This window comes from Leptopilina boulardi, unplaced genomic scaffold (genome assembly GCF_019393585.1).
Source record: "Leptopilina boulardi isolate dan_hultmark-lab unplaced genomic scaffold, ZJU_Lbou_2.1 LbouV2_116, whole genome shotgun sequence".
Lineage (NCBI taxonomy): Eukaryota > Metazoa > Arthropoda > Insecta > Hymenoptera > Figitidae > Leptopilina > Leptopilina boulardi.
The window spans coordinates 122,724-134,806 of record NW_026137659.1 but is presented as its reverse complement, the minus strand read 5'-3'; the positions used below and the strand labels follow the sequence as shown (position 1 = coordinate 134,806).

Genomic DNA, 12,083 nt, shown 5'->3' with positions numbered 1-12,083 from the left:
AAAGAGAAAACGCATTGTTATATTAATAAATTTTAGTTTTATTTGGTATATGTACATAAATAAAATAAAATTAGTTAAGAAAAAGTAAAAAAAGCCATTTTTTTTAAGTTAAAAAACAGAAGTTACATGATGTATATATATAAAGTACTTATAACTTGTCGATAAAGAATATATAAGAATTCAAAGATAAAGTTTGCTATATAATGTATCAACATTTCAATTTATTGTAAACAAATTCAATTACAGGGTGATCTTAAATTTTTTTCTATATTGTCATTAAAATAAAATTAATTAAAAAAATTTTTTTTTTGTAAATTTAATTATTATTTTTTTTTTAACTTTTATAATTTTCCTATCAAAAATCGGATTTCTTTACTAAAATCTATTATTAAATGCTTTCTTATTATTAATTATTAACAATTAATATTTTTTTACTACTTTCAATGCAAAATACACAATGTATTTTTCCGCATAGCCATTTCATAATTAAATCCTAATATAACTGCTTGTTATAATGAAGATGTACTTCATTTTTTTTTTTTTTAAATTTAAATTACATTTTCTTCAATAAATAACTTTTTTAACTAATCGATTAGTAATATATATATATTATATTTTTTATATATTAAATTTTAATACTGTATTTGTACATATTTTTTTTGTATTAGTATCCATGGAAATTATATTAAAAGCCCTATTATTATTTCTATTAATTTACAATCTTAATTATATATTTTTCTCGTATATTTTAAAAATTGTTAAACTCTTAATTTTCTATAACGCATCTATAAGATTCAAAGATAATAATTTAAGATAACCCTGTATGTGCGCGTAAATATATTTATATTTATATATATATATATGACTTTTATCTCTCTTGGTAATTAAAATGGTTATAAGAAAAAAAAAATTGAATCGTGCTTTAGACACATTAAATTTTAGTTTGTGTATCATTTTTTGTTAGAGACGCATTTTTTTTTTTTTTGATATTTATAATATCATTATTCAGATCACGCAAAAAAATTATACAAATAATTTAAATGCAAAAAAGAGTTTTTTTTTTTTTTTTTTTTTTGCTGTCAAGTTCAATAAAGAACAAATACTTTGGTAATTGAACGCGAGGGAAAAAAAAAGAATTCTATTATCGATTATAATAATATTATCTCATCTATGATAGGAAAGAAGCGTTGAAGCCCAAAGAAGACGTTGCCATATCCATCGTGGTACACGACATGCACCTAAACTTGCCATTGTTCCTGCCACATGACACATCCAATCCCATAAACCCCATGGTGCATGTCCACCATTTACGTATAATACATACATAAATCCATCGCGACAAATTCCATGTATTAAATAATAATATGGAAGAAAGCTATGAAGTCGAAAATGACATCGTTGATAAAATTGAATTGCCGGTGAATTACTGGAAAGAACATGAAGAAATACAGCCTTTACTGATGAACGTTCAGGTGCTGTTACATGTGCTAATAATTGTTCTAAAAGAAGGGAAGCAATTCCATTACGTCGATAGGCTCTTCTTACACCTAAACTCAATATATATCCAACTAGAGAATCTTTTCCTAAACTAGAACAAAGTATACCACGATCTTCTTTATTTAGTTTAATATAGGGCTTTATTTCAGCGACTATTAAACCAATTATAACGCCTCTGTAAACAGCAGCGAGTGCATAGAATCTTGATGAGCTCGTTATATCCTTATACCATGTGTACGGATAATCTATAATTTTAAAATTAATTGTTTTATTAATTACAAAAATGAAAATTTATCAATTTTATTAATTATGTCTATTTATAAAATAGAAATGTAATAAGTTAATTATTTTGCCAGGCAAAAAAAAAGTAAATAATAGAAATAAATTATTTCATCAGTAAAGGAAAAAAAAAAAAAAAAAAAAAAAAAACTGTTGAAAGTAAGTAAATAATTGTTATTTGTTAAAAGCGTTTTAAAATAACTAAAATTTTTTAAGAAATTAATTTTTTTAATTGAATTTATTTTTTTAATAAAGTTATTTCATTAAAATTAAACTTTAATGTAATTTTAAAAAAAAGTTACAGAAATAAAACTTACTATTTCTTGTTCAATAAATTTAAAATATTTATTTTAATTATCATTTTCTACATATTTATTCAACATGTAATATGTTCAAAATTTATTTTATAATTTTGAGTTTAATTTTTAGAAAACAATTTTTCTAACTAATTAAAGAGATTTTTCTAATTTAGTTATTTAATTTAATTAAAAATTATTATTCTTTAAAATACATTTGCAGAAATAATTTTTTGAGAATTAAACTTAGAAAAATTATAAATATTTCAATTCACTAAGAATTTGATTTGTAAAAAAAAAATTTAATTCCTCCTATCTTAAAAATATTCAAAAAATTATTTACGTCAGTGAAGTTCACAATGTTTATGATCAACGATTGAAACAAAAAAATATATTTTTTCAGTAAAAATAATAACTATTTTTTTGTTTTTAAATTGTTAATCAAGCAGCATTGCAAAAAATATTTTCAGACAAAAAAATTATAATAATTTGCATAACAATAAAATATTTTTTCTTCTTAATCGTTGATCATAAAAACATTGTGAACTTCACCGACGTAATTTAACATTAATTCATTTTTAAACAGTTTATCAAAAAAAAAAAGGTCAATTATAAAAAATATTGTTAGGTAAAATATTTAAAAGAATTTTTAACTTAAAATAATTCACTAGATTTCAAAAATCTTAATTATTAATCATAATCAAATAAATTGAAATAATTTTCAAATATTTAATCAAAACAACTGAAATTATTTTCAAATATGCAATAAAATAATTAAAATTATCTTGCAATATTTTATTAAATTATTGATATAACTCAAAAATATTTAAGAAAATAATGAAAAATTATTATTATTATTATCTTCAAAATTTTTAATCAAAATAATTTAAAAGTATATCTTCAAATATTGAATCAAATGTAAAATTCTTTAATTATTAAATCATATAATTAAAAGGTTTTTTCTTTTATTTAATGAAATAATTTTTCTTAAATTACATTAAAAAAAATTTTTTTAAAAATTTTTTTTTTTTTTTTTTTTTAAAAAATGTAATTATTAAATAGAATAATTCAAATTATTTTCAAATATTAAATTTAATTATTGAAATATTTTTAATTGTGAATAAAATTTAATTTTTAAACAATAATTTTTTTAACTAATTTATTTAAAACTAATTCTTTCATTTCATTTTTTAAAAAACATTTACAAAAACAATATTGTTCAGACTTAAATTTAGAAAAATTATGATTGTTCTAATTTAGTAAGAGTTTTGTTTTATTTATTTAATTACAATGTTTTGTAAAAAAAAAAATTTAATTCTTCCAGCCATAAAAATGTTTAATGAATTATTTATAGAAATTAATCTAATTTAGATATTAACCTAAATAACCAATTTAGAAAATTTCGATTATCTGATAAAATAAAACCGACAAAGTTGTCCTTTTTATTAATAAAAAAAAAAAAAAAAAAAAAAAATGTTCTTTATAATTTGTTGATCAAATAAAAATTGCAAAAAATAACGTTGAGTTAAAAATTCATAGAATTTTTTATTCAAAGAAATATTTTTATATATTACAATATTATAATATGAAAGAAAAAAATTTATATTCTACTTTAAATTTTGAACATCTGGAAAAAATTTCTAAAAAGGGAGATAATTAAAATAAATATTTAAATTTCCCATTGAACAAGAAATAGTAAATTCGGTTACTGACAATTTTTTTTTTTTTAAGAATTAATTTAAAGTTTACAATACACAAGAATTATTTTTATTATTAAACAAATTTATAGTACATGCAAAGTAAATTTACTTTACAATTATTCCAAATATTTTTCTCCTTTTTATTTAAAAAAAAAGACATATGCAAAAAATAAGGCATTATAACTGCTGATTCATAAATTAATTTTAGATGTTGTAATCAAGGTCAAGTAGTGATGACTTCATTTAAGCAATTCATCAATTATATTTAATATCCTCTGATATAATTCTGCTCAAATATGGTATTTTCGTTTAAAAAAAATAATTCACGTATTTTTCATATATTAATTTACCATAATTAATATTGTTTTAAAAATTAGTTTAAATAAATATTTAACTGAATAATTCAATTTTATATCTAATAATTTCAATGTAAAACTTAAAAAATTTCTATAGGGTTATTTTTATTTTTGTTATTCTTTAAAGTGACCTATTTATTTTTTCTAAAAAAAAAAAAAAAAAAAAAAATACACTCACCTATTGGAAACCATTCCTGACAAAGTGTGCGTACTTCCTCGAGATCATCTGGACAGAGAAAACGTAATTGTACATCTCCAAGGACACAGAGAGGAACTGTGACTGGTGGTAATGGTGTTGTTGTTGTTGTTGTTGAAGGAATTTCGGAAGCACTGTGTTCATTATTTTTTAAAAAAATCTCATCATCTGTACAAACATGCTCGGGTTCACAAATACAATCGTATGGATATTTTTTACCCGGTAAACTGGGAATATATTTATTAAAAGAGAGGACCATTCCGCCAAAACTCTTTTTGCATGTTAATCGTTATTTTCATAATTGTTGTTGAATATAATTATTTATATATACAATTAATTATTATTTGTCACTTATCTGAAATTTCTTTCATTTTCTTTTTTTTTTTTATATGTTTTTCAAATTTTCACACAATTTCCAATTTTCCACTGACTATCAGTTTCAGACATCTTGTTTTCATTCTTTTTTTGTTCTCTTTTTTTTTAGTGAAACAGGGTTGAAAACAACGTTTTTTTAAATTTTTTCCCGTAAAAGAGTTATGTTCTTTTAACGTAGTTTGCGTATATTTATGAAACGGGTGCATTAGACAAGGACGGTAGGAGGATTTTCTGAAAATTCGATCGTTACGCTACAAGTGGTCAATTTTGGAAATAGTGTATTACGCAAAATTCGTGTTTATAAATAAGAAAAAGCCGGCATTGTTGTGATAAATTAGTGTATATAAGAGAGAGTTTTTTTTTTTTATCAAAAATGTTGGAAGAATTTTTTGAAAAATTTCATTTCGATGATCTACAGAGAATATTGAATGATCCTGGGAATGATATTCATCATTCTATACATGTAAAGTAAGTATTTATATTAAATATTAGATTTCCTAACCTCTCTCGAATTTTTTGTGTTTTTATTTATATGTTTATATTTATTTAAAATTCGTTTAGTTTTATTGATCTAATAAAAGAGAATCCTGATGTCGGAAGAAAAGTATTACATTTTCCTAGACGTTATTTACCAAAGTGTAATACTTCTATTATATCAGCGCAAAAAAAATTAGCTACCGACAAACAAACAGTAAAATTAAGAGTTCATATGAGGCTTATTGGTATTCCGGTAAAAGAACATTTAGGAGAAATTGGCGAATTAGTGTCTATAGTTGGAATAGTTGTTAGAATGTCTCAACCATTAGTTATGAAATTATCAAAGCAGTATTATTGTCGAAAATGCAAACACACGAGTATAGTAAATGTAAGTAGAAATTTTAAAATTTTATTATTTTTTCATTTTGTTACAACCATTTTTTAATAATAATTATAAAATGAAAAGGTTTCGTTTTTTTTTTTTTTTTTTGCTAAAAGTTTCAGGTTCGTATTGAAAGAGATAAAAATTGTTATTTATGTATTCAGAAAATTTAAACGGAGTAATTTAATATTTGTTTATAGTGAAAACATTTTCTTTTCTTTTATAATTATATTATATTTCTTAAATAATAAAAATTATTTTCAATTTATAAAGTATTAAAATTAAATTAAGTATTAAATTAATTTTTAAACTGTTAAATTAGATGGCATGGGAGAGAAATAAAATTCCAATAATAAAAGAATGTGAAGCTTGTAAATCAATGAATATTGAGCGAATTACTAATGTACGACCAGAAGATTGTACAGATCATCAGGAAGTTAAAGTGCAGGTGAATTTTTAAATTTAATTTAAATAGATTTAAAGAAAAAAAAAAAAAAAATTCATCACGTCGGTGAAGTTCACAACGTTTATGATCAACGATTGAAAAAAATATATTTTTCATTCTAAAAATAATAGCTAATTTTTTGCCTATAAATTTTATTTCAAAAAATTTATTGATCAAGAAACGTTGCAAAAGATTTTGTAGATCAAAAATAATAATAATTTGCATAGAAAAATATTTTTTCTTCTCAATCGTTGATTATAAACGTTGTGAACTTCATGACTTCTAAAATGAAAAAAAAAAAACAATTTCAGGCTTCGAAGTGACAGTTTTTGTTAATTTTTTGATACTTTTTTTACTATTTATTTTGACCAAAAGCCACTGAATGCTACTTTTTTTAAAAAATAATTTTAAAAATAACAGAATTCAAGAATTTTAAATTTTAGCGAATTTTTTGATTTCTAAAAACTCGCCAAGTTGATGATTTATTATTGGCCGCGTGAACTACTGCTTTATATAATTATTTTACACGAATTTTCATTTTTTAAAATAACATTTAACGTAAATTTCTTTTTAAGCCATCTTTTTCTCAATAGAATTTTTAATTTGACAGAATTTTTTATTTAAAAAATTTTTCTTTACCGAACTGCATTTTTTTTAAATAATTCAAATTTAACTGAAATTCAGACAATAATTGAATTTTAGAGTATTTTGAATTGAAAAATGTTTTAAATAATTGAAATGCCAAGATCTTGATTAAAGTTATTAGAAATAATTATTTCATCAAAAAAATTTGAATCAAAATTTTGAATAATAATTGAATTTGTATTAAAATTTTTTGTAAATTAGAAACGAAGCTGAAGTACGCAACGTTTATGATAAACGATTTTTAAAGAAATAATTTTTTAAAATGAATAATTCTATAATTTTTTTTTGCCTAAAAAATATTTCTTGTAGTTTTCATTAATCAAAAAATAATAAAAAAATATTTTTTTGGCAAAAAATTATAGAATTTTTCATTTTAAAAAATTATTTCTTTAAAAATCGTTTATCATAAACGTTAAGTACTTCAGTTTCATAATTAGAATAATTGCTGAAAATTATTAACAAAGTTTCAAACAGTAATTAAATTTCAGAGAATTTTTAATTAAAAATTTTTTTTTTTTTTATTGAATTTTTCGAATAATTGGATTGAAATTATTAATTTAGCAAAGAATTTTAGATACAAATTTTAAAACTAATTGAATTTTGGAAGAGTTTGAGTTAAAATTTTTAGAAATAATTGAATTTTTGGAGATTTTTAATTATAATTTTGTTGTTTTAAAATACTAAATATTTTATATAAGCTTCCGATTCCAAGTTCTAGGATTTAAAAATTCGAATTAATTAAAATTCTACTGAATGAGAATTGTAATAAATTAAAAATAAGTTAAATTAGAATTTTTTTCAAGAAGAATTTTTCTTTCAATTTTTTTTAGACAAGAAAATATTTACACTTTAACGTCAAACTTAGAAAACTAATATTTTACTTAATACTTTTTTTTAATTTTGGAAATGCATTTTAAAAAAAAAAATGATACTTTTTCATACTTTTCTTAGTCTCTTACTACGCTTCGAAGTCTGCAATTTTAATAATTTTTTAAAATAAATATGTATAATTAATTTTAAAATTAGGACAAATGTCAAGCAGATTCGAACAGCAGTAGTGTAACCGGTTGGCAGGTTGTTTTACTAGATGATCTAGTCGATAAATGTAAACCTGGCGATCAAGTTGAAATAAAGTAAGTTGAAAGAAAATTTACAATACCAATTAAAATTCAGTAGTCAAATTACTAAAAAGAAATAAAAATTAAATTGACCAGTAAATATACAATCATTGATTAAATTTAAATATTTAATATTATAGTATAGATGTTAATTTATTTTTAAATTTTTACCTCTCTCCCATCAATGCACAGATTTAAATACTGAAAATCAATTAATCTTATTTGGAAAAATAATATATAATTGCAGTTTAAAAAAAATTATTTTAAAATTATTTTATTATTAATTATTTAAAAATAATTTTTATAAATAAATCAATTAAAAGTGGTTCGAAAATATTTTTTTGCATATAAATTCTTTTTAGAATAAAAATTTTAAATCTTATTGAAAGTATTTGAAAAAATTTTCTATAAAATAGCGAATTATTGAAATTTTAAAATAATTAAATTAATATTATAAAATATAATTTAATTTTTCTAATAGTGGTGTTTTTATAAAACGATGGATAACATCAGAAACTGAAAAGGCGATGGCATCAACGTTTATGTTAGCAAATAGTGTTTCTGTTCATCGTAAAATATCTGAATTGACATTTTCCACAAAAGAAATGAAAGAAGTATTTAATAATTATTGGGAATCACATATTAAAAATCCTCTTATTGGAAGGGACAAAATTCTCGCTTCAATTTGTCCACAAGTATATGTTTAGAATTAGCAATAATTAATTTTTTTAATTTAATTTCAAAATAATAACAATGAAAATATTTTTAAAAAAATTAATTTGAAAAAGAAAATTTTTAATTTAAATAACATTTTTTTTTTAGATTTATGGTATGTATATTTTAAAATTGGCATTGGCCGTTGTTCTTGCTGGAGGTGTAACAAAAAGTAATGCTTCAGGTAAAAATAAAAAAAATAATTTTTATGTTAAATAATTCTTTTAAATTAAAGTATCTTCTATTATGTATTAATTTCAAGTTGAGATAATTCATTAAAAAATGTGAAATTTGTGTTTTAAGGGATAAATGTTAGAGGTGAACCACATTTATTAATGGTTGGTGATCCAGGAACTGGAAAGTCACAAATTCTTCGTACAGCTACACGATTGGTTATTCCTTCTATTCGTACAACTGGAATTGGATCAACTTCAGCTGGACTTACAGCAGCAGCTGTTAAAGTTTGATATATTTTTTTTTTAATTATAATATTAAATACACGTGAAAATTTTTAATATTCATTTATAATAAAAATTAAGGACCATGAGTTTTTCATTATTCTAAAAAATGTTAGGTATTATGGTTCCTTATCGATTTTTCTAATTTTAGAATTTTCCAAAATAAATATTTTCGAAAATATACATTCCTAATATATAATTTTCCAAAAAATAAATTCTTAAATCTATTATAATTTTTCATAATTCAAAGCGCAAATGATTTTTTATTTTACAGGAAAAAAAATTAGGAAAAGCGTTGAAGAACGATTATTATTTTCGACTTGAAAATTTGTAAATTTTTCTATTAAAAATATTATATTATTATTTAGGATTCAGATGGTTGGCATTTAGAGGCAGGTGCTTTAGTATTGGCAGACGGTGGAATTTGTTGTATTGATGAATTTGCAACAATGAGTGCACACGATAGAGCATGTGTTCATGAAGCAATGGAACAACAAACAATATCAATTGCAAAAGCTGGAATGGTCAGTACATTAAATTCACGATGCAGTGTAATTGCCGCAATTAATCCAGAAGGTGGTCAATTTTTGAATGATGATGAATATAAAACACGACTTGGAAATCCATTAATTTCTCGTTTTGACATTATACTTCTATTGAGAGATACAAAAAGTTTATCAATGGATAATATGAGTTCAAAACATATTTTAAAAGTTTATAACAATTCAATTGATGATACAGCCAAAAGGTATTATTAAAAATTTTGAAAAGAAACAAATTTTTACCAAATTCAAAAATTATTAGTGCAATGAAATATATTACATTTTTCGAATATTAATAATAATAATAATAATAATTAATGAAATTAAGATTTTTGAGTTGTATTATTGAAGAATCTTCACTTGATAGAAACTCGAGTGAAGGTGTAGAATCGACAAATATGTGGAAGGAAGATGATATTCGAGAATATTTAGCGCATATTCATTCTTTAAATCCAGTGATGACAGAAGAGGCTGAAAAAGTTTTAGAAGCCGTATTTGTACATCATAGACATGATCCAAACAGAGGAAATGAACGAAAAACTGTTCGAATGATGGAAAGTTTAATGAGGTAAAAATTATGCATTTAGAAAAATATAGAACAAAAATAAAAGCCTTAAATTACAAATTCAGGGTGACAAGTCAGGGGAGTGAGGGAAATTGGAAAAATTTACAGAGAAAGTCAATTATATACTTTCTATTTACGTAAAACAATTTAATAATTTAAATAGAATTTTTTTTTTTACCACTTTTTGAGCTTATATTAATTGAGAAAACACAAAATTACAGATTTTTATCTTTTATTCATATAAATGATTCAATTGACCCAAGTTTGAATTTATTAAAATTTTTCAACGATTTAAAAATCGATCTATCTAAAGATTAATTTACATTTAAGTATCCGAATTTTAATTTGTCCAAATTTTAATTGACTTCAGTTTAAAATTATCCAAATTTTTATTGATTTTAATTTTAATCAATTTCAAATTATTTGACTTTTAATTAATTCAAATTTTTATTGATTTAAACTTCAATTTTTTTTATTGAATTTAGTTTAAAATTAGCTAAATTTTTTGTTGATTTAAATTAAAAATTATTCATGTTTGATTGATTTTTAATTTTAAATTATCGGAATTTCAATTTGTACTTTAATTAATTAAAGTTCAAAATTATCAAAATTTTAATTGATTTATGTTTCTATTTATCCAAATTTTAAATGATAAATTATTCAATAATATTGATGAAATATTTCAATTAATCTAAATTTAAATAGATGGAAATTAGTTATTTTACATGTTAATTGGTTTATACCATTAGTTTTTTTTATCACCTTTTTGTCACTTATTTTCGAAAAATAAAATCTCATTTTTCGAAAGAAAAAAAAAATACTGTTGTAGTAAAAAAAGTGAAATATAATAAGAAAACGCGTTTTTCTAACTTCAAATTATTAGATTTCTATTTTAATTCATTAAATTTAAATACATTTTTCTCTAGGGTAACATTTTTTAATATTAGAGAATATTTATTTTTTTTGTCAACGCTTGAACTGGCGAATTTTCTATTTAGCAGAATATGAAAAACTTTCTTATATTTTAATCTGAAGTTCCAGTTGAAACAATTTTTGTTTAACAAAATTACTGCTTTAGCCAAACTCTAGTTAAACGAATTTTCATTTTTAACAAAATTTATTACAATATTAAAAAAAAATTACAGATTAGCAGAAGGACATGCGCGTCTTATGTACAGATCTGAAGTTCTTGTTATGGATGCAGTTATTGCTGCTCAATTAGTTGGTTCAACTTCGGGAATAAGTAAAGAAGTTGGTTCTCCTTTTCCTTTGGATCCAATGGCAAATTATTATGAAGAAGGTAGGTTTCAAAATTAATAAAACATCAATATTTTTTATTATCTTTACATTCTATTTTAGGTCATAAGATATTTTATACACATTAAAAATATAACATACTTTATAATTCTTTTTTCTTTTTTTTTTTTAAAGAAAAAAACTATTTATAATTTACAGGACTGGAACTTCTGAATAATATTGGTTTAAGTGAATTACAATCATTTCTATAATTATTGAATTATTTTTACGATGAAAAGAAGAAGAAAAATTAACAGAGAATCAAAGACTTTTTTTCTAAAATATATATATATATATAAATAGTCGGAGACAATGTATATATATAGAAGGTAACAATATAGGCCTATTAGCATTAATATATATAATATATTCATAAATAAACACACAATCATGTCACACAAATATTAAATAATTTTGATTCACATTCAATGGCTTTTATAACGTCAAAATTATAACATATATTTAGATGTATTTTTTTTATCATTATTATTACAATTTTAAATATATAGTAACATTTTCATTTTATAATAAATATTATATTTTTATATGTGAATTTTTTTTTTTTTTTTTTTTGAATACATTTTTAACATATATATTTTTTCACAATCATTCCAGTTTATATGTAAGGACGGCTGTTATTTATTTTTTTATATTTGCTGGGCAAAAAAATTTTTAGTTTTTCTTTTTATTTTTTAATTGGTGCCTTTCGCTTATCACTAAAAACTGGATGATGATTTTATAA

General features: G+C 21.3%; 2 protein-coding genes across 2 annotated transcripts; one reads left to right on the top strand and one right to left on the bottom strand.

Annotated features, from left to right (window-relative positions):
- Positions 1-81: 81 nt before the first annotated feature.
- On the bottom strand, positions 82-4,795 carry LOC127282970 (N-alpha-acetyltransferase 60). The gene is made up of 2 exons (XM_051307584.1): positions 4,307-4,795; positions 82-1,742 (listed from the first exon to the last, which is right to left on the bottom strand). Exons 1-2 carry the CDS (start codon positions 4,581-4,583, stop codon positions 1,165-1,167), a joined length of 855 nt encoding a protein of 284 aa, XP_051163541.1. The 5' UTR covers positions 4,584-4,795; the 3' UTR covers positions 82-1,164.
- A 141-nt stretch (positions 4,796-4,936) lies between these two features.
- LOC127282955 (DNA helicase MCM9-like) lies at positions 4,937-11,894 on the top strand. The gene is made up of 11 exons (XM_051307560.1): positions 4,937-5,167; positions 5,261-5,564; positions 5,881-6,006; positions 7,675-7,781; positions 8,248-8,461; positions 8,589-8,664; positions 8,784-8,941; positions 9,307-9,686; positions 9,848-10,048; positions 11,191-11,345; positions 11,501-11,894. The coding sequence occupies exons 1-11, from the start codon at positions 5,073-5,075 to the stop codon at positions 11,551-11,553; spliced, it is 1,869 nt and encodes a 622-aa protein (XP_051163517.1). The 5' UTR covers positions 4,937-5,072; the 3' UTR covers positions 11,554-11,894.
- Positions 11,895-12,083: the final 189 nt, after the last annotated feature.

Coding starts and splice junctions, on each gene's coding strand:
- LOC127282970 (XM_051307584.1), bottom strand. CDS start 4,583: ATGGTCCTCTCTTTTAATAAATATATTCCCAGTTTACCGGGTAAAAAA. Junction 1,743..4,306: donor TCAGGAATGGTTTCCAATAG/GTGAGTGTATTT, acceptor TTAAAATTATAG/ATTATCCGTACACATGGTAT.
- LOC127282955 (XM_051307560.1), top strand. CDS start 5,073: ATGTTGGAAGAATTTTTTGAAAAATTTCATTTCGATGATCTACAGAGA. Junction 5,168..5,260: donor CATCATTCTATACATGTAAA/GTAAGTATTTAT, acceptor AAATTCGTTTAG/TTTTATTGATCTAATAAAAG. Junction 10,049..11,190: donor ATGATGGAAAGTTTAATGAG/GTAAAAATTATG, acceptor AAAAAATTACAG/ATTAGCAGAAGGACATGCGC.